A 26,095-nucleotide genomic window follows, 5' to 3' on the forward strand; every position below is an offset into this window, starting at 1 on the left:
TGTTCCCTTGTCCCTGGGTTTGTTAATACCACTACCTTTCCCCCTACCTCCCCCTCTCCCATGTCCCCCTGGAACTGTTGGTCCTATTGTTTTCTGCTCCAGATTGTTCATCCAGCCTATTTTATTTAGACAGACCTGTGGAGATAATATCATGCACAAAAACAAGACAGAGCAAAACCAAGCAAAAAAATAAAGCAAAATAATAACAACAAACCAACGACAAAGAAAACACAAGAAGAAAAGCTTGTAGTTAGTTCAAGGACTGTTTGTTGGCCTTTAGTAGTATTTTCCAGTCCAGTATGTTGGGGCACCATGTCCTGGCCCCAAAGTCCACCTTCAGCATTCCCTGGGGACCTCGCTGCTCTGTTCCCTTGCTGTTCTGTTGCATCCTCTTAGTGTTTTCCCTAGTGTGGTGGGATCAGATTGGGCGCAATTCCCAGTGTGTCTCTGGTGTTGTCCCCTGTAGGGCTATGGGTCAGTGAGGGACATCATGTCTCATAGTGGGGCCGGCCATTGATCTTCTCTGTAGACTGACTGCTCTAATCAGGAACATCCTTCTCAGGGCCTGGTGGGGCAGGATGTGCTCCACTCTCTCCTCCTCTCCCTTCATGTACTCCCGGGTGCTCTGATCAGATATGTACCTCTCTCAGAGCTGCAGTTTCAACGCTGTCCTTTGAAATAAATTCTTCTGTGGGGAGAGACAGGTGTCCACTTAGTAGTTGGGGTTGGGGCCAGCCCCCCAGACCTCTCCACTGGTGCTCTACGCCACGCCGGCATGTTGCATTCACATCTTGGAGTACTGGGTTGAAGTCTGGTCCCTCTTTCCCTGTGGAGATATAAACAGTACCCTCCCCTTGGGTGGGCTAGTGTCCTGTATCCTTGCTTCCCATTTCTTTTTTAATATTTTCTTTTCCTTTCCCCACCTCCCTTTTAGTTGTCTACCATATGTATCCCTGTATTTGGTCTGGTCCCTGCCGTACTACCTGGTCCTCATCCCTAGTATGTTTGTATAAAGTAGCTTTTTCCCTCTTCCCCTTTTGCATTTTTTTTTTAAAGCTTACCTCAGGAGACTCATGTTGTACTTGCCCTTTTGTGCTTGGCTTACTTCTTTTAGCTTTATTTCATCCAGTTTTTCCCATGCAGCGATGTGCTTCATACATTCGTCACTGCTTTTTAGCCATGTGTATGTATGTATGTACCACAGCTTTTTAATCCACTCGTCAATTGATGAAAATTTGGGTTGTTTCCAACTCCTTGCAATTGTGAATTGTGCCCCAATGAACATTGTAGCACAGATGTCTGGTCTTGGTTTGTTTCTTGCCTCTTCAGGCTATATGCCCAGTAGGGGGATTGCTCGATCGTATGGTAAATCGATTTCCATCTGTTTTAGATGTCGCTAGATCGATTTCCATAGTGGCTGTACATACAGGCCCACCAGCAGTGGATGAGAGTTCCTGGCTCCCCACAATCCCTCCAACACTTGTTGCTTTCTGATTTTTTGAATTGGGCTATCTTTGAGGGTGCTAGGTGGTACCTAGTTTTAATTTGCATTTCTCTTATGACTAAAGTTCGGGAAAATTTCTCATATGTTTGTTGGCCGTTCGGATTTCTGCCCCTGTGAAACTTCTGTTCAGGTCCTTTGCCCACCTCTCAAGTGGGCAATTAGTTTTTTCTTTTTGGAGGGTAGCAAAGTATTATAGATTTTAGTAATAAGGCCTTTGTCTGATGTGTCATTGCTAAGGATGTTTTCCCAGCCCATGGGCTCTCTTATTACCCTCTTGGTGAATTCTTTTGATGTCCACAGGTGTTTTATCTTCAGTATATCCCATTTGTCAATTTGTGTCTCCTGTGTTTGTACCCTTCCCTATTTCTGATAGCCTATGTATTCCCTGTACCAAAGTTCTCAAGTTGGTCCTAATTCCCTCATTGATGGCCCTAATAGTTTGGGGTTTACCTTCAAGGTCTGTGATCCACCTTGCGTTTATTCTTGTGCATGGAGTGAGATAAGGGTCTTGCTTTAATTTTATGCAGGTAAATACCCATTTTCTCCAGCGCCACTTGTTAAAGAGGGCATCTGCTTCTCATTGGATATTTTTTTGGCCCTTATCAACGAAAAGTTGTCTGTATGCTGATGATTTTATTTCTGGGTTTTCAGTTCTTTTCCATTGTTCTGAGTATCTGTCATTGTACCAGTACCATGCGGTTTTAACAACTGTGGCTGTATAGTATGCTCTAAAGTCAGGTAAAGCAAGCCCTCCCACTGTGTCCTTCTTCTTGAGGAGTTCTCTGCTAATTCTGGGCTTCTTCCCTCTCCATATGAAGTTGGTAATCAGTTTTTCCATTCTTTGAAGAAAGATGAGGGTAATTGTTTCGGGATTGCATTAAACTTATATAGTGCCTTTGGCAGAACGGACATCTTGACTATGTTGAGTCTTCCAATCCACGAACATGGGATATTGTTCCATTTGTTGTGGTCGCTCTTGGTTTCTTGTAATAGTGTTCTGTAGTTTTCCCCATAAGAATCTTTTGTTCTTTTAGTCAGGTATATCCCTAGATATTTCTATTTGTGCTTGGCTATTGTGAAGGGTGCCACCATTTTGATCTCTTCTGTGGTCTTATCTGATGTGTATAACAGTCCGATGGACTTCTGTTTGTTGATCTTGTATCCTGCCACTCTGCCAAACTCTTCTGTTGCTTTCAGTACTCTCCTTGTGTAGCTTTTGGGATTTTTCCATATATAAAATCATATCATCTGCAAATAACGATAGTTTCACCTCTTCCTTCCCTAGATGAATACCTTAGATGTATTTTCTTTGCCCTATGTGGTTAGCTAATACCTCCAGCACGATACTAAATTACAGTGGGGATAAGGGCTATCCTTGTCTGGTCCCCTGTTAGTCTTTTCTCCATTGACTTCCACATTGGCTGTTGATTTTTCATATATAGCTTGGATTGTCTTGTGGAATTTTCCTTCTATTCCTATCTTCTCAAGTGTCTTAAACAGGAATTGGTGTTGGATGTTGTCCAATGCTTTTTCTGCATCTATCAATATTATCATGTGAATCTTATAGTTTTTCATGTCAATGTGACAAATAATGCTAATGGTCTTTCGTATGTTGAGCCATCCCTGCATCACTTGCTCATGGTGAATTATTTGTTTTATATACTTTTGTATTCTGTTGGCTAGTATTTTGTTAAGGATTTTTGCATTGATGTTCATTAGGGAGATTGATTGGTCTGTAGTTCTCAATTCTTGTGTGATCCCTGCCTGGTTTTGGTATCAGAGTTATACTAGCGTCATAGGAGTTCGGGAGTTCGCCTTCTTTTTCTATGTTCTGGAAGAGTTTGTGTAAGTTTGATGTTAGTTCTTCCTAAGTGCTTGGTAGAATTCTCCAGTGAAGCCATCTGGTCCAGGGGATTTTTTTTTTTTTGGTTGGAAATTCCTTGATAAACTTGTCTATTTCTTCTATTGCTATGGTTCTGTTGAGATTCTTGACGTCCATCAGGGATAGTTTAGGGAGGGATAGTTTTTCCAAGAATTTGTCCATGTCTTCCAAGTTGTTGAATTCACTGGAGTGTACAGCCCTTCGTATTACTGTGTAATTATCCTTTTGATTTCATTAGGGTCTGTTGTAATGTCCCCTCTTTCATCCCTTATTTTTGCTATTGAAATTTGTTCCCTCCTTTCTTTGGTTAGGTTTGCCAGTGGTCTGTCAATTCTGTTTATCCTTTCAAAGAACCAACTTTTGCAGCATGATTTTTTCCCATACTTTTCTTATTTTCCCTCTCCTGAATCTCAACCCTGATTTTTATAATTTCTTTTCTTTTGCTATTAGGATTGTCCTGCTGACTCTGCTCTATTATTGTAAATTTTGTGCCATCATATCAATCATGAGTTTCTCTTCCTTTCTCAAGTGTGCATGTATTGCTATGAAACTTCCTCTGATAACTGACTTTGCTGTGTCCCATATGTTTTGGTATGTCATGTGCTCATTCTCGTTGGTTTCTAGAAATTTCCTAATTTTGTTTCTGATCTGTGCCAGTACGTACTCCTTTTGCAGTAGAGTTACTCATCCTCCAATTGTTTGCTCTTTTTCTTCATCTTCCTTTTGTTGATTTCCAGCCTTATGACACAATAGCTAGAGAAGTATGTATGATAACAATGTGCTTAAATTTATGTAGATTCACCTTATGCCCCAGCATGTGGTCTATCCGAATAGGTACCATGCGGATTTGAAAATAGTGTGATTTTTTTTTTTGTATTTGGATGAAAAGCTCTGAAAAATATCTATCAGGTCAAATTTTCTAATTGTGGTGTTTAGATCTCTAGCCTCATTGTTGAGTTTTTTCCCTGTGATCTATCTTTCTCAGAGAGTAGTGTGTTGAAGTCACCCACTATAATTGTTGAGACTGTGATTTCTTTTTTAATCTTTTGGAGTGTTTGGCTGATATATTCAGCGGGTCTCTCATTTGGGGAATATATGTTTACAATGCTTAGTGGTTCTTTGTCTACCATTCCCTTGAGCATTATATAGTGTCCCTCTTTATCTCTTTTTATGATTTACACTCTGAGGTCAATTTTATCCGAGATTAGGATTGCAACCCCTGCTTTTTTTGAATTGCTGTTTGCTTGGTACGCCTTTCTCTAGCCTTTGATTCTCAGCCTATTTTGGGGTATAGCCTTGAGATGTGTCTCCTGTAGGCAGCAGATTGATGGGTTTTGTTTTCTAAGCCAGTCTGCTAGTCTCAGTCTTTTAATGCCTCAGTTCAGGGTTATGATCTCCACCTGCAGACTCAGATGTCATCTTGTACCTTTTGTGTTAAGTGTTTTCCTACCTTCCTTTCTCAGTGTTCTGTGTGTGTGTGTGTGTGTGTGTGTGTGTGTGTGTGTGTGTGTGTCATTCTTGACTTCTTTCCATCCTTAAGCCAATGCTATCTTGGGGTCTGTTTTCTCTTTGTTGCTCTCTGGGTGAGGTGGTTCTATGTGGCGGTCTCTTATTTATACTTGGTGAATGTCGTTCTTCTTCCCATACTGGGTCGGCAAGGATCTTTCATAGGGCTGGGTTTCTTCTAACGTATCCTTTGAGTTTTTCCTTGTCTGGGAAGACTCTTACTTCTCCATCTATCTTGATCGATAATTTGGCTGGGTAGGGTATTCTTGGGTTTGCATCATTTTCATTCAATTTTTGGAATATGTTATTCCACTCTCTCCTCGTCCTCATAGTTTCTGCTGATAAGTTTGAGCATATTCTTATTTTGGAACCTTTATATGATACTGTTTTTCTTTATATGATATTGTTTTTCATGATTTTCTTCTTTTCCTCAAAGTTGGATAGTTTAACTATTATGTGCCAGTGTGACATCTTTGGATTCAGTATAGCTGGTGTTTTTTGTGACTCCCGAATGTTCGCCTGGTTTTCATTCATTAAGCTGGGGAAGTTTTCCGCTAAGAATTCTCTCACTATTGTTGCAGATGACTTTCCTTGTTGTGTCTTCCTCCGGTAAGCCAACAATTCTAATGTTGTTCTGTTCCATAGCATCAGACATAGGTCTTAAGTTTTCTTCAGCTTCTCTGATGATCTTATTAGATTTTTGTTCACTTTTGTTAAAGTCTGCTTGGCTGACTTTAAAGTCCTCTAGGTCACTGATGTGGTTCTCTGCTTCCTCCAGTCCATTCTCGAGGTCCGTGTTTCTACTGCTGGCTTTTGTTATTTCCTCCCTAAGCTCCTGTATTTACCTTTGGTGTGTAGCCTTTATCTCCTCTTATCATTTCATCCTTTTTCTGTATTGTTTTCCTCAAATCCTGTATGACTCCAGGCAGCATTCTCAAAATTTCTTTCTGTGGCAGTTCAATGGCTGTTTCTTCTATGCATGTCATTATGTTCAGGACATCTTCTGTCATTGCTTTTTGTTTCTCCTGGTTTTTTTTCATTGAGGTCATTGTGGCTGATGGCCGTTTGCGTTGCGTTGTTTTAGAGGAGCCAGGTGCCATTTTCTAGGGAGTCTTAAGAGCACTGGCTCTCTCTGGGAGACTTGTAGGAATCCTTCTTCCAACTGCCTAGTTAATTTCACTGTGGAATTAACCTACCACTTAGCCTCCTGTGGCTTCCCTCTCAGGGGAGTGGCCATAAGGCTGGTGGGTTGCCTGCTTTGGTGTTGCAGAAGTTGGGCAGAGGTTCCTGCAGCAGCTTGGAACGTTGACAAGTGTTGGCCAAGGTGCCTTAGGCCCCTAGGCACACAGGCAGGAATTCTCCAGTAAGAAGTTGAGCAGAGTATCCCTGGTAGATGTCGGCAGGGCTTTCCCGAGCTTCCGGCTGGCTGCACAGGGTGGAGCACACCTAGCTGGGTGTGGCACAGGTGTAATGCCCTAGGCTAAGGGGTAATGGTCTGGAGGTCAATAGTGGGAGTGTGAGAGAGCAGGAAGGAGACAAAAGAAAGGAGAAAAAAATTTTTAAGTAAATTAGCTAAGACTGTAAGGGGGGGGGAATATAGAGAAGACAGGGAAACACAAGTAACAGTGTAGCTGAACCCCAATCCCTGCCCTTGAAGTTTCAAGGTTTTAGTCCTTGGCCCAAAGCTGCAGCAACCTTTGGCTGTGTTGAGATTAAGCCCCCTCGTGGGCTCCAAATGGTCCTGGCTCGGGCAGAGACAGTGGCGGGGCCAAGGTCAAGCCCTAGCAGGCCTCCACTGTGTTAAGCCAGAAGACCCCAGCCCCTCAAAACCTTTCTGGGTCTGTGCCTACTTATCTTTATGATGCTCCTCTTGCGGTCCAGCAGTGTTGAATTTCCCTTTAAGAAACTCTCCTGGGATGAATTCTGCAGAGTCCCTCTGGTATGTGTTAATCTGTTGCCATCTTCCCAGAAGTCCCCAAACATTTGATAATTTATAAATTACTATTATTTTTTTCCATGTCTTATACTAACCGATGTCTCCCTTCACCCCCTTATCTGTTGTCTGTCCCTCAGGGATGGAGTTATACGTAGAACCTTATAATCAGTTCCCCCTTTCTCCCCCCACCTTTCCCTTACCCACCTGGTATTGCTGCTCTCATCATTGGCTCTGAAGGATTTATCTGCCCTAGATTCCCTGTGTTTTCAGCTCTTACCTGTACCAGTGTACATCCTCTGGTCTAGCCAGATTTGTAAGGTAGGATTGGAGTCATGGTAGTGGGTAGGGACTAAGCATTAGAGAACTAGAGGAAAGTTGTATGTTTCTGAAAGCAAATGTTTTGAGAATGATGATGGCAACAAATGCACAAATGTGCTTGACACAATGGATGGATGTATGGATTGTGATAAGAGTTGTATGAGTCCTCAATAATATGATTTTTTTAAGTTATATGTTTCATCGGTGCTATACTGCACCTTAGGAGACATTTCCTTTGTAAAGAGCAGCTCTGACTAGCTACTATCAGAGTAAGAACCATTCTGTCACACTTGTAGGGAGCCAGCAGCTGCTTGAAAACTCCAAAGTTGGTATTACTGATCTCTGATTAAACATCCTTCCCCTTTTTTTCTCCCTGGCAGCGGCCCTTCTCAGCATCCCTGGCTTTGTTGAGCGGCTTTGCAAGCTGGCAACCCGCAAGGTGTCAGAGTCGACGGGCACAACTACCTTCCTCCAGGAATTGGAGGAGTGGTACACGTGGCTGGACAACGCTTTGGTGCTGGATGCCTTGATGCGAGTGGCCAACGAGGAGTCTGAACATAACCAAGGTACTTGGAGTGGGTTTCCTGGGCCCCCGGACTGGAAAAACGGCAGACCAGTGTTTCTTACCAATATGAAATATGAGTATCCTCAACCAATACTAGGAAACCAAATCTAGCCATATATAAGAGGGATTATACACCATGACCAAGGGAGATTTATCCAAGGAATACAAAATAGGCTCAACATAAGAAAATCAATCAATCAATCAATGCAATAGAATAATCATCTCAGTATAATCAGAAACAGCCTTTCACAAGCTCCTCCATATCTTCATAATAAGACTACTCAGCAAACTAGGAGTAGAAGGACATGTCCTCAAACTGACCAGTGGCATCTACAACACACTTGTATCTGCCCTCAGATTAGACTGAAGCGTCGCCTCTCCAAGATCAGGAAGGAGCCAAGGCTGTTCTGTTCCACATTGTACAACAGGTGCTAGCCAGGACAGTAAGCAAGGGAAGGAATGAAGAGCAACTGAGTAAGAAAAAGAAAACTATGTTTATAGAGGCCTGAGTGTGTCTGTAGATAAACCTAGAGAATCCATTAAAATTAAGTGATTTTAACAAATATCAGAAAACAAATTCTTATAAAGTAACAAAGAACAAACAGCAAAAAATTATTTCCTTGACAATGGTATTATGATTTCATTACCGTTAACAGAAATTGACAACCATGACTTAAAACTCATGGAAATGCAAGGGACCCAGAATACAGAATAGCCTAAAAACAATCTTGAAAAAGAACAACAAAGTTGAAATACTTACAAAATTCCTTGATTGAGAAGCATATTAGTAAGCAACAGTATCAAGAGAATGTCTTATGGGCATAAGAAACGATACATGTAGATCACTGGGATAGAATTGTAGAACTGGACATTGAGAAATGAGCCCTTATATTTAGTCAGTTGAATTTTCTGCAAAGATGCCAAGACAGTTCAGTGGCCAAACTTTTAGATATCCACAGCAGACTGCTCCCAAGAAGTGAAGATGGCAAGCCTCCGTCCCTTTGAAAAAGAGGAAGACCTTTAACGAGATGGACGAGTGGCTGCAGTAGTGGACTCAAGCAACAGCCGTACAGAAATGCAGGATGGAACAGTTTTGTTTGCTAGTACAAGGTCACTGTGAGTCATAGCCTACTGATGGCACTGAACAGCCACACCGTCAGTGTTAGCCACAGTTCACCAGAGCAAACCCACCCATCCGCCTACTTTTAGCTAGCTCTTAACAGGCCACAGGGTAGCTCTCGAGTCCAGGGTCATCGTACTTCTTTTCACGGAGTTCTTTGGTGTTTTGCTCCAAATGTGGTTTTGTGCTAATACCTCAAAATATTAAACCTCTCCTCCTGTATAATATAAACCTCCGGATACAAAAGGAGCAGTTAATAGGAAGAGGAAAGGAAAGAAGATGAAAGATCCTCCCAACATAGTAAGCGGCAGCAGAAAAAATGAGTGGTCGTTCCTTTCTAGTGTCCAAATAAGTGCGGTCAAGTCAACTCTGCCTTCAGCAACCTGTGTGTCTCAGTGTGGCTGTTTTTAAATTTTTCAGCCTGCTGCTTGCTCCCCCTTCCCTCCCTGTCTTTCCCTCCCTTGATAGGATCGTAGTCGGTTTCTCTTGGAATGAAGACTTTTTTCTTTTTTTTTAAAATCTCTGATCACATACAGTGTCTGTCCTTTGGGGACTAGCTTCACTCACAAATGTAGTGAATTAGTGAATGTTTTGAAAGTAGATTGCCAAGCTTTTCTTCCAAGGTACTCCAGAGTGGACTGGCCAGCCTTTTCCGTTAGTAGCTGAAGGTGTTCACTTTTCACACCACCCAGTGACAAACCCAAGCCTCAAGACCTCTCTTCCAGGAGGGGGCAGCAGAGAGGCGGAACCAGCGAGGCAGACCAGCCTTACTTCTCAGGAAGGAGACTTTAGCATTTCTATGTTGTCTTAATTAATATTCTCTATTTTACTTCTTTGGGTTCTAATGTCCATTACAATGGCTACACAGAAACTCACAAACAAAATTCATGATGAAAGGGTTTATTAAGGAAGCTAACAAGGTATCATGCCAATGGGAAATGCCCAGAGTAGTTGTTTCCAGGGATGTCTACAAAGTCTGTTTGCTAATAAATGTCCAAAGGGGCATACCACTCCACTGTAAGCTTCAGCCCAAAGACATGCAGCTCCCATGCAGGGAAAGGTCTATGTCAGCAAACCCAGCTCCCTGAATTAAGTGTCCAGAGCCACTCACTCCAATAGGTTTTATCCCAAAGGCACTCGGCTCCGTTTCCATGGGTCAGCAAGTCCAACTTCCTTAATTAAGTCCCCGGAGGCACCCCACCCCACCCACAAGCCAGTGTCTGCACAAAAGCATTCATCCTACCTTGTTCTGTGGATTGGCAAGCCCATCACTCCGTTCCATGCTCTGGCCCTAGTTCTGCTTCTATTACTCTGGTGGTACACCTGTCATCTGCATCCAGGGGGCTCACTGTATAGGGATCTCGGGTCCTGGCTGTTGCTGGTAATGAGAACCCTCCTCTTGCGTCCCAGAGGGCTCGTGTATATACAGCAGGATGCTACTCCAGGGCAGCCTGCTCACAGTTACTCACAGAGGAAGCGTCTCAGTGTCTTTCCCCCACCCCCACACACGCCCTTTCTTACTAGACCCTTGCAGAGAAAGGCCGTTTGGTGGGAGTTAGAGATTTTGGCTAGAAGAGCACATTGTCTAATTCACTGCCCCTGCAATTTCAAAATGCTTAATTGCAAAAGAAAAAAACATGGGGTTTCCAAAGGTGAAATAAAAATGTAATCAGGGTCAAAGAGAATAAATGCAGAGATGGGAATCTGCGTACCAGCACGACTCCATTTGGTGTGGATTTGCACTGGTGAGCGCATGTGCACTGGAGGCAGTTGGCAGGCAGCGGCTGCTAACCAGTACTGACTGCTTCAGTAACTCTGATTTCCTTGTCCACGCCTCATGTGGATCTGAGAGGGTTACAGGTTACTGGAACCCACAACCATGATCAACAAGAAATCCTCCTGTGGGAACAATCTACTTCTGAAAGTTTCACTTCATTGACAAGAACCCAGTTGGTTTTGCATTCCTTTGAGCGCAGCCTATCCACAATTGAAAAGAACTGTCACGTGCTAGTGGTAGCTTAGAGGGAGCCTTGGTGGCAGAGTAGGTTGTGCCTGGGGCTGCTAACTGCAGAGGCGGCAGTTGGAAAATGTGAGGCTTTCCGCTCCCATCAAGTTTACAGCCTGCACGTTCCGGGGGGCAGTTATTCTCTGTCCTGCTGGGTCGCTGTGCATCGGGATTGACTTGCTGACAATGAGTTTGGTTTGAGTAATGGCATTAAAAGAGCTCCGTTTGCTGGTATTACATAATGTTTTGGGAGCAGGTGAAACGTACGATCTGGGAAAGCTGAAACCTTGATAAAGTGGGAAACTGTCAGAAAAAAAATGAAGGTATTTTCCACTAAAACGAGCACTAGTAAAGTGATCAGACTATATGTACCCTGTTAAGGTGGAAACCTCATGTGACTCTGGACAAACAAGAGTCCCACCAAGTTGTGGCTCTCTCTCTACCTCCCTGCCATGAGGTCTTTGCCCTGTGCGCTTCTGAGGCTAATGGTTATCACAGGTCTCACCACATCTAGAAGGTACTTGTATTCAGAATATAAAAAGAAAACTTACAACTCAATACAAACAACTCAGTTTTTAAAAATAGGCAAGGAATCTGAATAGACATTTCTCTAAATAAAATTGAAGTGAACATGAAAAGGTGTTCAGTATCATTAACCATCAGCAAATTATAAACCAAAGCCTTAAGAAAGATACCACTTTACACCATTAGGATGGCTGTAATCAAACATGACCGGAGAAATTGGGACCCTCACATAATGCAGCAGTTGGAAATAGGTTTGTTCTTAGAAAATGTTACTGGTTAAGGAGCTTATACTAAAATCACCTGTTTCCATCAAGTTGATTGCCATCATAGTGACCCTATAGGCTAGAGTGGAACTAACTGCCCCATAGAGTTTCCAGGCTGTAATCTAGTGTTCCAGCTGTCTCCTGGATCAAGGAGACTCAGGGTACAAGAATCTCAGGACCCCAAAAGCATGCCTTACTCCTGACTATAATTTCTTACTGGAGTTATTGCTAGTAAGAGTTGTTAGTCTGGAAGAACTGTTAGCCAGTGCAGGAACTCCAAGTTAGAGGAAGAAATGGAAGTTTTTGCTAAAAGGTGACACCAGTGAGGAGGCCTGTGACAGCACCAAAATAGCCCAAACTCACTGCCATCGAGTTGATCCTGAATCACAATGACCCTGACCATAAGTAGACAAACACCCTCCCACCCCCCACCCCCAGTCTTTCTCCCCATGGTAGCACACAAGCTGTCTAATTGAGGTTCTGTTTGAAATTAGGTTACAGGGACAGTATATACTTTTTACTTTGACATTTACACCTGGCCGGGGGGGGGGGGGGGTAACGTGTAGATGCTTTCTTTAGCATTCAGTGTAATTGTGGGAAATGAGTATTGAGCCTGAGGAAGCAGAGGCCCTGAATGCTCAAGAGTCATGAGGAGAGTGCTACCCACTTGGCTGGCAGATGCCTGGGTATAGTCGGGGGTGGGGGTGGGCCATGTCTCTTGACGGGAGGCAGGGGGACTGGGTTGTATTGTGTTGCCTGTGTCAAGGCCTTTCTTTTCTGTTCAAGATAACGAGACAAAGTAGGAGACTACCGAGTTCTTTTTTTTTTTTTTTTTAGTTTCTAAGTTGATTACAAGGCTCTTGGAGGGAGATTTTTGGTTTAACCTCAGTTATGGGCCCAAGGTCTGGTCTGATAGCTCTGCCTTCAGGTTTGTTTGGAGCAGGTTTGAAGGGCAGACATCTGTGACTCACCCACTCTCCTGGTGGCTGCCCAGCCTCCGTTGTGTTCCCTCTTTCAGGGGCTTCTGAGGAGAATGGCCTGCCTCACACTTCCACTAGGACCCAGCTGCCCCACTCAATGAAGATTATGCATGAAATAATGTACAAATTGGAAGTGCTCTATGTCCTCTGCGTACTGTTGATGGGCCGTCAGCGAAACCAGGTGGGCACCTTCCCGAAGACTCAGCAGGGCGAGCAAAGCTCACCCACTCCTGGAGTGCCTCCTGTAGGCCTTCTCCCAGAACCGCCCCCATTAGCCCAGCCAAGCCTCAGGCTGGTTTCCGTAGCCCCACTTACGTGTAAGGTCTGATTCCAACTCTTGTAGTCTTGTTCTTTGCTCTGGGATACACAGGTTGAAAATGGGAAGCTGAGAGGCTTTCCTGGCCCTTCAGCACAAAAATTGAAGGTGAGGGGGTGAAGCCTGATAAATGAAGGCATTGCCAATGTGATGGGGGAAATGGGGTTAACAACCAGGTGGCGCCAGATGTTCTGGGCTTTACTGAGACTCGAAGCCATTCTAGTAAGGTGGAGCAAGAGCCCTCAGCCTCCAGCTGGAGAAAGGAAGGAGGCTCTGGACGTGCTTAGCGTCCTTCAAGATTGAGAAGGAGCCCTCTCCACCGTCTGTGTTCCTGGGATTAGTTCTTTGCAGATGAAAGTAGCTGGGCAGGAAGTTGGGTGGGAAGGTTGGGGCTCAGCAGTCCCTGTGCACCACTTTGAATCTGACATCTGAGGTAAGGGCCTGGCCTTCCGAGGGAGCAGTGGTTCCCAGTCAGGCTCAAACCCAAGTACGAAGGCCTTTCAGAGAAGGCATTGTAAACTGATGACTGCAGTCTGGGCGAGGAGAGTGTTCATTCCAGTCCTGCTCATGGCGAGCTGGAAAGAACCTTAGCTTTTTCCAGTTGCTGGTTCAAAACATTGTTTAAAGATGCAACAATGAACAAAACCGATAAACATTTTCTGACCGTATATACGTCCTAGTGAGGGGAGACGGCCAGAAAGTCAAGTGCATGATGTATTTAACTACAGTTGCCGGCAATTTGATTCCAAGTCCTGGCTACCCCTTATATGTTAAAGTGGAGCGAGCATGATAAAGGCAATGCTCTGGGAGGTGGGGGCCTCTTAGACAGGTAGTGAGCGAACATGCTTATTGCAAAGAGGGCATTTGGCATGTCCGTGTTTTGAAGAACGTGAGGGGTAGCTGTGCCCATAGGGCAGCCTACTGAGTAGAGCAGCCGTTCTCACCCTGTGGATCACGACCCCTTTGGGGAGCAAACAACCCCTTCACGGGGGTTGCCCGATTCAGAACAGTATCAAAATTATAGTTATGAAGTAGCAATGAAAATAATGTTACGGTTGTGGGGTCACCACAACATGAACTGTATTAAAGGGTCAAAGCATTAGGAAGGTTGAGAACCACTGAAGTAGAGGAAGCAAAAGACTCGGGGGTAGTGGGGTTCGTCTGGCGGGTGAGTGCAGCAGTAAGAGGGAAGAACCTGAGGCGAGCGAGGCGCATCGGGCAGCAGAGCATTGGAAGCACTTCCTTGTTCACTCTGAAGCCGGAAGTCATTCTTCCCTCCGCTCTGAACCACAGGCCGTGAGGGCGAAGCTGGCAGGCCTGTGAGACATCCTAACGTTTGTGGCTTAAGCAGATGGAAGGATTGGTTTGCCATTGGTTGAAATGGTTAAAATCGGGAAGAGACATGATGGAGTGGGCTTGGGAGGTGGGTGAGTTTAGTCTTGAACAATCCGGTTTGAAGTGTCACGTAGGAGAGATTTGGGGCTTTGGAAGTCAACTGTGCAGGGTAGACATTTGCAGCCAGGACCTGGCTGAGTTCACTGTACTGGTCACCCGCAGGACTGGTATACCTGCCTTCACAACGGAATGTCTGTTTTAATATTCCTAGTGGTGACATCTTAAGTGTTAGGTGCTCTCCCCCCCCCCACCCCACCCCCGGCATTCTGACAGTTACATTTGAATTTTGACAGTTAACCAACAGGTGGCAGGACCCTCTCCTTGCACCCGATACTAGAGAAATCCCGCGCCAAGAGGTCCAGGCAGTGCCCCCTCAGCACAGCTCCCGGCTCCTCGAGCCTGCTGCCAGTTTCGTGGCGTCCGTGTGGCCTTTACCCCCGTGGTGGGAGCTCTGCTGTCTTGGAAAGAGACTGTCCGCTTGGGACGCCTCCCGGGCTCAGAGCTCGCATCCACAGGCAGTCTCCTCCTGTGTGCACCATCAGCCAAGGCGGGACGTGGAAGGCTCCCTCTCTGAAGTGACTTTTTCGGGTGTGTGCCCTGCGCCACGTTCTCTGACCCATCTGGGTTACACTGAAATCAGCTACCCTGTGAGCTGGAAGGATGAACCTTCCTGTCACTGAGTTCTCTCTCTGTCAGCAGCCCCAGGTTTCATCAAGGGACTTGGGCTTCAGGCTGGGTGCATGGCGTCCGGTGTGAGTTAGGGCGCTGTTCCCACCACTGCTCTCACCCACATTGTCCACTGGCCTCACCACAGCCCTGACCAGGCATCACAATATCATATCAGCCTTTTGTTTGTGTCCCCTATAACTCATTTATCTCTCACTAGTAAAACCGGTGTAGTTGTGTCTCTAAAGGCATAAATGGGTAGCAGTGCAGCCTCTCCTCTCTAACCCGTGACATCCGGTTCCCATGAAGCAGCTGATTTCCCCAGTTAGTGGCGTCCCCTTGCAGAGGCGTTTTATGCTTGTTAAACTTCAGCCTTCGGTAGCCGGGTGAATTCACAATTGCTTTCTTAACACCAGGCCCCGGCAAGTGCTCGATTCCCGATCTGTCACAGACCTCGATTCTCTTCTAACCGGTGCGTGTGACCCCGTGGTGCAGTGGGCAATTGCTAGGCTGCTAAGCAAGAGGCCAGCAGTTCAACATCACCAGCTGCACCAGGGAGAGTGAGGCGGGCAGTCTGCTCCCATAAAGATTGACAGCCTCCGAGCTACAAACCCCTGCGGGGTCCCTGAGTCAGAATCAGCTTCATGGCTGTAGGTTTTTGGTTTGGTGTCCATTGAGTGGCTGTATCATAATTTATTTAATCCCCATTGATGGCAGGATCGGTTATGAAATGCTGCCATGAGGAGCTTTGACATACACCGTTTAATTTTTACCTATATACTCGAGTATAAGTCGACCCGAATATCAGCCGAGGCACCTAATTTTACCACAAAAACGGCATTAAAAATGTGCTGAAAAACTCGGCTTATACACGAGAATATACGGTATATGATTCTGCCTGAGAAGAAATGAGATCTCTTCCTAAGTGGTCAAGGAATGTGACCTGGTGATTTGGGGAGAGCTCCAGTCTGCCCTCCTGTGGAGGTCGTGCTAGTTAGCGTGCCACGCTCCCAGCCGCATTCTGTGTGGGCCTGAGTCTCACACCCTTGCAAACACCCTTTTAAAAACTTTTCTTTCCCAGTTAAAAAATGTGCATAATGCCTTGTGAGTTGATTTTCTCTTAATCCTAACAGTGAAGTTGAATACTTCCCTTGTATTTCCGGGCCCTCTGCATATCTGCCCATTTTTTCGGTTGGTTCGGTGTGATGGTGGTGTTGGTAAGTGTTTGTAGGACTCTGTAGAAAGGCAAGTAGCTCTCTGCCTGGGGTGTGAGTTGCTGGTATCCAGTGTGTCATCTAGGCCTTGTGACTTATTTCGTGTGACGTTTGCACACACACTTTCAAAACGTCCCTGTGGTTGAATTTAACGGTCTCCTGTAGTTAGTGTAATATTTAGAAAGACTTGTCCACTCTGGGATGAGTTTTCAAAGTGTCTTCCCACCCACTTTTCTAGGCTCTTTGGAGTTGTTGTGTTTAGTATTTGTATCTAGCTCCCCATTGGAGCTTGTCTCAGTGTGTGGCGTGAGGAGTGTTTTCATTTTAATGATGAATGAAACAAACCTTAAGTCAGAAATGTACTTAAGGTACAGAGTGCATCCGGGCCGCTCTAAGATTCAAACCCAGGGCTAATAACTGTCTCCCAAGTTCATGCTCTTAGGGTCAGACCTGCCATGTAGTGGGGCACACAGGACTGTGGTGAGGGTAGAAGGTGTTGCTGGGGGGGCAGGGGGCTGTGTTTCTCTGACACTCAGCCCTCCGTACTACCTGGCATGCACCCCTGAAGATGGTAGCCATGCTTGCTGAGCTTAGATAGATCTGGTGGATATCTGTCTTAATGCTTTTCCCTTCCTGTCCATCCAGGTTCACAGAATGATTGCAGAATTCAAGCTGATACCGGGGCTTAATAATTTGTTTGACAAGCTGATTTGGAGGAAGCATTCAGCATCTGCCCTTGTCCTCCATGGTCACAACCAGAACTGTGACTGTAGCCCGGTGAGCGAGGGGCCCCGGGACCAATGGGCTTTACTTGCAGGAGAGGTTGTCAAGCCCTCCTGCTGACCCTGCTCCCAAGGGGTAGAGCCGAGGTGGAAATCCCATCATTGGAAGCTCCCTTAGGGGCGGGTGTGTCCCTCTGAGAGACCCTCCAGCCTGGGGAGCTCACGTATCCCTGCCAGCCGCACCTTTCCCTCGGTCTGGGCTCTGTCTCTTCCCTACCCGGCCAGCAGGCTGCATCCAGAAAGGACAGTAGGTTACTTTTTTCTTTAAGGGTCAAGAACTCTTCTCTCAAGCCTCTCTCAAGGACCCCAAGGGAGCATGCTGGCCTGGGCCAAGTGGGGATATGGGGGGTGGGGTGCTCTGAATTAGTCTCTGCTCTCGGAGAGCCTCCTGTTTTCTTTCCAGAAGAGGAGGAAACGCCCTTGCCCTCCATGACAGGGAAGCAGCCTGTGCTCTGCTGCTGCTGCTGCTGCTGCTGCTGCTGCTGCTGCTGCTGCTGCTGCTGCTGCTGCTGCTGCTGCTGCTGCTGCTGCTTGACCACTGGTCCCTTTGCTCCTGTCAGATTCCATTTGAGTTCTTCATTTCAAGCATTCTTTCTGGCCTTCCCCCATACTGCTTGACCTTTATTCATTCTGCTGCATCCTGATTCTGCGGCATTTTCCCCTCTCCAGTCACCTGGGACCTGCTTATTCATGCTCTCTCTCCGCCTGCTCTCGTGCTTTCAGTGGGGTCCTCGGTCAGTCTTGGGCCGAGTGTGGCTCCATGAGGGGTGGCACTAGAGGAACGGAGATCCTCAGGGGCTCAGTTCCCCAGCGGGTGCCACGTTCTGGGAGGAATTCACAGAGCACTGGTGCTTTGGTTCCTGCCAGGCCCTCTAGAGAAAAAAGCAAGCCCAGGGCCAGGATTTAGGCTCAGTGTCTGCCCCTGCCTCCCAGGTGGTATGAGCCAGAGTTACCCTAACCAATCTTCCACCAACTTGCCCTGTTGGCATCCAAACCCGCTCCTCTGGACACCTGCCCTGTCTCACTCCTGTGGACTTCCATCCCTTTCTTTCATGCTCAGCCTGATATTTGAAATGATTTTGTTGTTATTTTTCATCCCAGGATGTTGGGGTGTTTTAATCAGGAAAGGATTGCACCTTAGCGCCCTCTGCTGTTGGTCAGATGTGGAGGTTGTACGTGAGGACAGAGGCTCCGAGAAGCCCAGTGACAGGCCAGGCTCTCCCCAGAGCCACTGCCCATTTTTCGTGGAGCCCTGTGCCTGGTTTTAACCCTGAGGATGTACATGTCTTCTAGGACATCACCCTGAAGATACAGTTTTTGAGGCTTCTCCAGAGTTTCAGTGACCACCATGAGTAAGTATGAGTACTTCCCGGGAAGGAGACTTGTGAGCTCATCTCCCACCAGCCTCTTCTCTCCTTCCTCCGCCCATTACTGGCTTCTGTGCAGGAGGAGGGCCCAGGAGCTAGTGGAAACCCGCAGTCACCTCAGCACCACCAAGTAGAGCCCACTGTTCCCTCCATGCCAGGCCCTGCGCTCAACCCACACCCATACCTCTGAGCCCTCACAGGCCCCCTTGGAGTCAGGGTCTCTCTCAGCCCTCTCTCCCAGAGGCAGGAGTGAGTAGGGCAGGGTCCCAGGAGCTGCCCCAGGGCTGCCCGGGCTGAGCAGTTTCCCTCCACAAGGCAGTGTGCGCTCCCTTTTTTCTTGGAGCACAGAATGCCCACTGGCTTTTGGCTCTTTGAGCCTCAGTAGAAAATGACTAGGGAAGTGCTTCTGCTGTAGGAGAGAGGTTTCTGGGAAGATGACTGGCAGCTGACCCTTGACCTTGAGGTTGGGGGCCGTGAGTGGAGGGCTCTGAGTTGAGCTTGAGCCCATGGGCAGCGGCTGCTTAGCTGGGCCCACTGTCGCAGCACTTCTGGCTGTATCCCCCCCTAGGAAATCCCAAACGGGAGGTTTACACTTGGAAAGTTGCCGTTTTTAAATATTCATCTCAGTTCTGTTAAAACTGTGAGACCTGGCAGATCATGCCTGAGGACAGATGTGGCCCCAGGGCCTCACTTTGCAACTTCCTTCTTGATCACATACATTACCATCCTCTTTATGAGAGGGCTACCTGGAAATGTGGGAATCCACTGAAAACGGTGCCAGTTTTTAAAGAATGTGCACTTTTTATTTCCCCTGGGACAGTGTACTTGCAGCCTTAGTTTTCTTCTCGTTCTTCAAATGTGGGCGCATCTCTGCGCCGGCGCGGTGCCCCGGGGCCTCAGTGATGAGCAGGAGGGCCCAGAGGTTGCAGTCTGGGAGGGATGACAGCCGCTAAGCCGAGACTCCCACCATGTGCCAGTGCACACAGACAATCAGATGACTGGGTTCCTGGCACGACCCTGGGAGAGAGCAGCTAGGATGGTCCCTGCTCTGATGGTGGTGGTCAGGAAGGAACGGCACAGCCACACATCCAGAGTCAGGAAGATGGGTTGGGTGGAAAGGAAGCACAGGACAGGAGCATGGTCTGTCCACAAAGTCCCTGTGTGAGGGAGCCAAGGCGTTGGGCTGGTCAGACCTCTCTCTGAGAGAGGCTGGAACATTAGCTGACAACCCCGATGGGCAGGCCATCATGGTTCCTGCTCAGAGGCTTGGCTCGAATTAATTCTCAAAGGAGTGAAAAGTAGTAAAACTGCTTTCAACAGGAGTGATGTGATCAGAGTCATCATTTTGAAGCTCACACTGTGTGTTACGTAGGGAATTGGTCTCTTGGAGAAAGAACCTAATTCAGTCACTCATACAGTGCTAATACTGGGCCTGGATGAGGGAGGGAGTGTCAGAGGCCCCCAAGCCCCTGACTCTGGTCACTGAGGGCATCCTGGTTGGGATCCTGGACTTGGACCTCCAGGCTTGAAGAGACAAATGATGAATTCGATTCAGACTCGTCGAGTGAAAGGTGCCTTTGAGAAATCAGATAGAGTGTTCAGAAGTTAGTGGGGAAGGGCCTGGCTGGAAGGAGCTCTGTCTGAGAACAATAGGCAAAAGAGAGCCTGGGCTAGTGTAAGAGCCCCGGTGCGGAAGGCCAGCTCAGGAGACTGAGGCAGGCCTGGGAAGTACCAGTGGGTTCTCAGATCCAGCCCCTCCACCAGAAGTGGGCAGGGGACCCCCCGCATGAGCCCCTTCCTGACCCAGCAGTGCCAGTGCCCACCCTTTACTCCTCCACCCATCTATGTCAGGAACAAGTACCTGCTGCTCAACAACCAGGAGCTGAACGAACTCAGTGCCATCTCGCTCAAGGCCAACATTCCGGAGGTGGAAGCCGTCCTCAACACTGACAGGTATGCCTAGGTGGGAGGGCTCACAGGGGCCCACACAGGTGGGCACACACCGTGGGCTTCCTGGGTGCTGGACACTGCCCTGGCCTTGCCTCCTGTAGCATCTCCCTGGGCCTCACAGCAGCCGGAGGAGAGGCGGGAGGCTCGAGAAGTTGCCAGCTGGAGGTCAGCTGTGCTGCTTTGCTTTATTTTTAAGGCAGTAAAATTCCGTGGGTTTAAAAAAAAAAAACATTTTAGAATTCTTTGTTCAAATGAAATCAGATGGACTTGCACCCTCATGTCTATAGTGGATAGAAGTAGAGCTGCTCTACTGAAAGGGCGTTTCAGGGTCCAGAACCCCCCATTATGGGCTCAGAGACACCTTCCTCACCTGCTGCTTTAGCTCAGGATCTGTAATGCTGAGGCCTGCCGGCACGAGTACTTTTCCACGGCCCAGCTAGGACTCAGAGCCTGCCCTATCCTGTTGTCACCAACTTGACCCCCCTGCAAGGCTCCATGGCGACCTGTATTCAAACCTGCTGTGGGTACAACTAACCAACCCCCCAGAAGTTCTGAGCCCTCCCTAAACGGCCTCTGACCCCTCCCAGAGGATCAACTAGGGAAAGCTGGTCTGTGCTTGGTGTGACGGATTGGCTACTTAGTTCTGACTGCAGGAGTCCCGAGCTGCTCTGGACCCAGGCAGATGGGAGCAGACTACAGACTAGGAAGTGTCCCCATCCCCATGTTCCATCACCTGCCTTCGCCAGCAGTGACCCACCCCAAGGACCCAGGACAGCAGTCCTTTGGCCACGTGGAGCTTGGCCCCTGTTAGCATTCAGGCCTGCCACCAATTTCCCCGTCTTTTATTTCAGGAGTTTGGTGTGTGATGGAAAGAGAGGCTTGTTGACACGCCTGCTGCAGGTCATGAAGAAGGAGCCGGCCGAGTCGTCCTTCAGGTGGGTCTGGGGTAGCTGCCGGCCACCCTGAAGGCTCCAGGAGCCCACGGGCTTCTAAAGTACTTTCTGTAGTCGCCAGCTTCTGCCCCCGAAGTCTGGTTTCTCTGGGGGGCAGGGGGCTCTGACTGCACTCTTCTTGTTGCATTGGCTCGGCAGGTGTGTGGTAGCTTCTGCTCCAGATCACTGTATATTTAAGAGTTGACCAAGCAGTTCGCAGGCAGGCAGAACCCAGTGAAAGAGCACAGATGAAAGAGGTCGGGGGGTGGTGAGGTAGCACGCGGTCCTTGTCACTTGGAGTTGCCTGTTTCACACAAGCAGGAGTGATAAAGCAGAGCAAAACAGCACAGCCTTTCCAGCTGTATGGCAAGGACTTGCATCAGGCTCTGCCCAGGACCTGTGGGAACCCAGGGATGGCCTCTTGCCCCTCCTGAGGGGAGCGCTCATAGACAGGCAAACTTCTCAGAGATCCTAAGACTCTTGTGAGATGAGTCTTCCAGGATAGGAGCAGGAGGTAGTAGGTAAAGGAAGCATTTCCCTAGGGCTGGGGTGGGAGCTGTCCGTAAGCTCAAGCCCAGATGTGCCGGGTTCAACCCTGCCTTGCCACCACCACCAGCACCACCCCTGCAGTTCTGCCCCCCGGGCCAGTAAGTCAACCCCAACCAGGTCTTCTCTGGGACAGCCCATCCGTGGTGGGGGCAGCACTTTCCACACGCCTGCCAGGCCCCTCCCGCTTGCCTTCCCCTTCCCCTCTCTGTCCTGCTGGGAGGCGTTTTCCCATGTGATTCACCAAGACCAGCCCTCTGTTCCCAGACACCATGATGTATGTGACAATCGAGTGGAAGAGGCTGTGCTGTCAGCTCTGTCCCAGTGGCTAGTTTGATGCCTAATGCTGAGTAAATAAAAGGCAGCAAGCACTCCCAAGCCCTTGGGAAAGGAGGGCCGCTTTAGCCACCTGGGCCAGGGGTCACCATTTGGGTCGCAGGTTTTGGCAAGCTCGGGCTGTGGAGAGTTTCCTCCGAGGGACCACCTCCTATGCAGACCAGATGTTCCTGCTGAAGCGAGGCCTTTTGGAGGTAATGGTCTGAGGTGCCAGGGTACCGTGTGCCCCGTGCCCCTGCCCACATAGCATTCCTGCCCTGAGACCTAAACCGTTTTTTCAAGAGCCGACCAGATCTCTTTAAAATGCCAGGCGGCCCTGCAGTTCGCTCGGGGTTTCCAAGTGCTGGTTCCCTAGGGGGTTGCTGCTTAAGGGGCGGCTGGGGGCTGGGGCAGGGTGGGGGTGGTCATCGAGGGAAGGTTAGAAGCAGTCCAGCAAGGCCTTTTGACCCTGAGGCTGCTTTGATCCAAACTAAAAGTTAATTTCCTTCTTTTGAAATAATAATCTGCAGTAAAAGTTTTATTTGTCAAAGGTGGGGGCACAAACTGGCCAACAATCTCATTGGTTTAGGGAAAAGAAAATTGATGCAGACAAGAAAGGAACCCAGGAAACAAGTCGTTTGTAAAATTCATAAGGAAAAAAAATCTAAAGCAAGGGGATCTAAAATCAGTGCAATCATGGTTTTAGAAAAAGATAAGTTATCAAGGAGTTAATTGGCTTCACATATTTGATGATGATTTATTGATTTTGGCATAAACTATATTGAAACAGTTTCATTCCTAAACACAAAACAAACCGTAGGGTCAAAATGTGCCCTGTCCCCTTCCTTGAAGCTCGGTCTTGCTTGCCCTGGCCATCTTGTCATCACAGAGCTGGCCACAGGCTTTAGCCGGGAGCACTGGGCCAGTGAAACAGGCCAGGGCTCCGTACCCCAGCCTGCCCTCCTCTGCCAGTTCAGAAGTAGCTCAGGCCTGGCCCTGCCCTGCCCTTGGAGCCACCAGCATCCTTAGGGGAGCAGTCTTCACTGGCCTGGGTGCCTGCTGGACGAAGATCCTGTGTAGGCTGCGTCCTTGTCCAGGCCTGGGGAGAGGTGGGCCCTGGGGCCCAGCAGCATTGGCGGTACCCCTGTGTCTCCCCCCCCCAGCACATCCTGTACTGCATTGTGGACAGCGAGTGCAAGTCCAGGGATGTGCTCCAGAGCTACTTTGACTTGCTGGGGGAGCTGATGAAGTTCAATGTTGATGCCTTCAAGAGGTTCAATAAATACATCAACACTGATGCAAAGGTAAGACAGCGCAGGCTCCCTGGGCTTGCTGGAGGGTGGGAAAGGCAGCATGACGCGCTGCTCTGGAGACCTCCTCTGCTGGGCATTCCCAATAAATGCTCCTCAACACCCAGAGAGACCCAGCTGCTAGTGGGATGTGAAACTGAAAAACCATCCTGAGGATGTGAGGTGGGAGGGCTGGACAGGGCCTGGGGCATTAGGCTCACAGATGGATGCATAGGACACTCAGCTGGGACTCCCAGGTTGATGATAGGAGTCCAGCACCCGGCTCTGCCCCCGGCAGCCCTTACCCACTTGGAGCCGCCCTTCTCCAGCCCTCCTTCTCCCGCTCAGTCCCAGCTCTGCTCCAGTTCCAGGTGTTCCTGAAGCAGATAAACAGCTCGCTGGTGGACTCCAACATGCTGGTGCGTTGTGTCACTCTGTCTCTGGACCGATTTGAAAACCAGGTGGACATGAAAGGTAAGGGAAGGCCAGGGGAAGTAGTGCATCAGCGCTGGTGCCGCACAGGCAGCCCACCCTCTAGGAGCCAGAAGGGACTAGACACCCAAGTAGGCCCAGCCCTGGTTGTGGCCGTGCGTGTCTCTCCAGGAAACTCAGCTCCCAATGGTCTCTTCATGTTGCCCTGTGCTGCTGTGATAGGGATCAGTGGTCTGGAGCCAGGTGGGATGAGTGAGGGTGGGAGCATTGAGGGCTTCTGGGGGCGAGGAGAGAGTCCCTGCGTAGACGAGTTGGCAGATTGCTGTGCTCTGGAGCATCTGGATTGGAATTGACAGAGGGGGACTCACAGGAGAGTCTGGCCCTGGCGAGGGCTTGCCTGGAGCCCTGGGTGGCCAGGCCAAACGCCACTTCTCAGCTGCTGCTCACCACCCTGCCTCTGTCCCCAGTGGCTGAGGTCCTGTCCGAGTGCCGCCTGCTTGCCTATATAGCCCAGGTGCCCACACAGATGTCCTTCCTCTTCCGCCTCATCAACATCATCCACGTGCAGACGCTGACCCAGGTGAGGGCCTTGACCAGCATACCAAGGAGAGGCAGGTAGAACTGGCTCCTCATCCTGGAGCCCAGTTGACCCTCGAGGTACATTTCCTGGAGCCCAGTAAACCCTCCCAGCCCGTCTGCCAGCTTTGCCCGTGCAGACAGGCTCGAATGCCCTGGGTCGTAGCAGGGGCTCACGGTAGAGCTGTCTCCTGGGGTCACAACTGAGCTGAGCACAGTTGGGATTGGCCGGCACTCTCCACACCCCTCCTGTGGAGCATGGCTTTGAGACCCTCCTGCTTCGCTAAGAAGCTGTGCGACTTTCCCTTCCTGAGGAGGCTTCTCATGGTGCAGCTGTGCTCCCACATCTCATACACACGCCATGGCCTCGGCCGGCTGGGTGAACAAGAAACTGGGCCCCCCTCTCCTGACATCACGATCCAGGGAACATTACAAGCCTCGCTGAGCTACTAGTGGGAAGGTTGAGGACGGGGGCTTCCGGCAGTGCTGGCCTGGCTCCTCCCACAGCCCTGCGCCAGGCTTAGCAGGGCAGCCCAGTAGTCAGCCCCGCCTGATTGGGGCCTGGGTCTTTGCAGGAAAACGTCAGCTGCCTCAACACCAGTCTGGTGATTCTGATGCTGGCCCGGCGGAAAGAGCGGTTGCCCCTGTATCTGCGGCTGCTTCAGCGGATGGAGCACAGCAAGAAATACCCAGGCTTCCTGCTCAACAACTTCCACAGCCTGCTGCGCTTTTGGCAGCAGCATTACCTGCACAAGGACAAGGACAGCACCTGCCTGGAGAACGTGAGTGCCCTGCCCTTCCTGGGTCAGCGGACCATGTGGGTTGGGATGAGTGACACCCTGTCCCTTTACCAAGGCACCCTCTGTGGGTGCTGGGCTTGACCTGGGTCCTCTCCAGGCGCCCCCCAGCCCCTCTCTCTTCACCCAGAGCTCCTGCATCAGCTTCTCATACTGGAAGGAAACTGTATCCATCCTGCTGAACCCAGACCGCCAGTCTCCCTCGGCCCTTGTCAGCTACATCGAGGAGCCCTACATGGACATAGACAGGGACTTCACTGAGGAGTGACCTTGGCAGGCTGCTGGGCTGGGCCAGTTCGGTGAGCGTGGGTGCTTGTGCCACATGCCCTGCTCCCGTCCCTTCCCCACCTCCCTGCTGCTCTCTGCCTGCCCCAGGTTTTCAGTGCAGGTTTGGTGGGGAGCACGTCTTACAAGTCCTTGGGCCTAAGAGCCCCAGGTCAGTGGGGAGCCTCAGTTCCCTCCAGCCCCATGATGAGGACAGGGCACTGTGCCCCCTTTCCCTTCAGAATCTAGAGGTAAGGGGGCATTTCAAACAGCTGTCTGAGTTCATCTGTCAGTACCAGGGTGGGGAGGGAGACAGGGCACCCTCCCCTCAATCTGTGAGCCAGGCTTCTGAGCCCGGGGCAGGGGTGGGGGAGAAGAGAATGCCCCTCACCCTGCCCACCTGTTCTCTGGTTCTGTTTGCCCATTGGCCGCTATGTTCATCCCGTGGGGGTTCCCTCTAGCAGTGAGGGGTCCTCCTCTTCCTGTGGGGCCCGGGGTGGCTGTGCCCAACCCCAGAGCAGGGTGTCCTGACCAAGCTCACACACAGGCGCCTGGCTGGAGCCCACCCTTGGCCCCTCCTTGTGTTGCCAATTTATTAACAGCAAATAAACCAAGTCAATGGAGACTATTAAAAGAACTTTATTTTAAGT

At 49.0% G+C, this 26,095-nt stretch overlaps 1 protein-coding gene across 5 annotated transcripts in view; it reads left to right on the top strand.

Moving 5' to 3' along the window:
* Positions 1–26,095, top strand: part of TRPC4AP (transient receptor potential cation channel subfamily C member 4 associated protein) — a 100,560-nt gene that overhangs the window by 65,884 nt on the left and 8,581 nt on the right. For 3 of the 5 annotated variants that reach the window (XM_075563729.1, XM_075563727.1, XM_075563728.1), the window contains exons 8-19: positions 7,527–7,712; positions 12,619–12,785; positions 16,841–16,972; positions 18,271–18,329; positions 20,196–20,297; positions 21,146–21,229; positions 22,212–22,302; positions 23,251–23,391; positions 23,742–23,850; positions 24,276–24,388; positions 24,960–25,166; positions 25,312–25,480. In XM_075563729.1, coding sequence (XP_075419844.1) covers positions 7,527–7,712; positions 12,619–12,785; positions 16,841–16,972; positions 18,271–18,329; positions 20,196–20,297; positions 21,146–21,229; positions 22,212–22,302; positions 23,251–23,391; positions 23,742–23,850; positions 24,276–24,388; positions 24,960–25,166; positions 25,312–25,449 — 1,529 coding nt within the window. In that variant the 3' untranslated portion in view covers positions 25,450–25,480. Of the gene's footprint in view, positions 1–7,526; positions 7,713–12,618; positions 12,786–16,840; positions 16,973–18,270; positions 18,330–20,195; positions 20,298–21,145; positions 21,230–22,211; positions 22,303–23,250; positions 23,392–23,741; positions 23,851–24,275; positions 24,389–24,959; positions 25,167–25,311; positions 26,094–26,095 lie in introns of those variants that run through there. The other 2 variants (XM_075563730.1, XM_075563726.1) reach the window with 2 other exon arrangements.

Source organism: Tenrec ecaudatus, chromosome 12 (genome assembly GCF_050624435.1).
Source record: "Tenrec ecaudatus isolate mTenEca1 chromosome 12, mTenEca1.hap1, whole genome shotgun sequence".
Taxonomy (NCBI): Eukaryota; Metazoa; Chordata; class Mammalia; order Afrosoricida; family Tenrecidae; genus Tenrec; species Tenrec ecaudatus.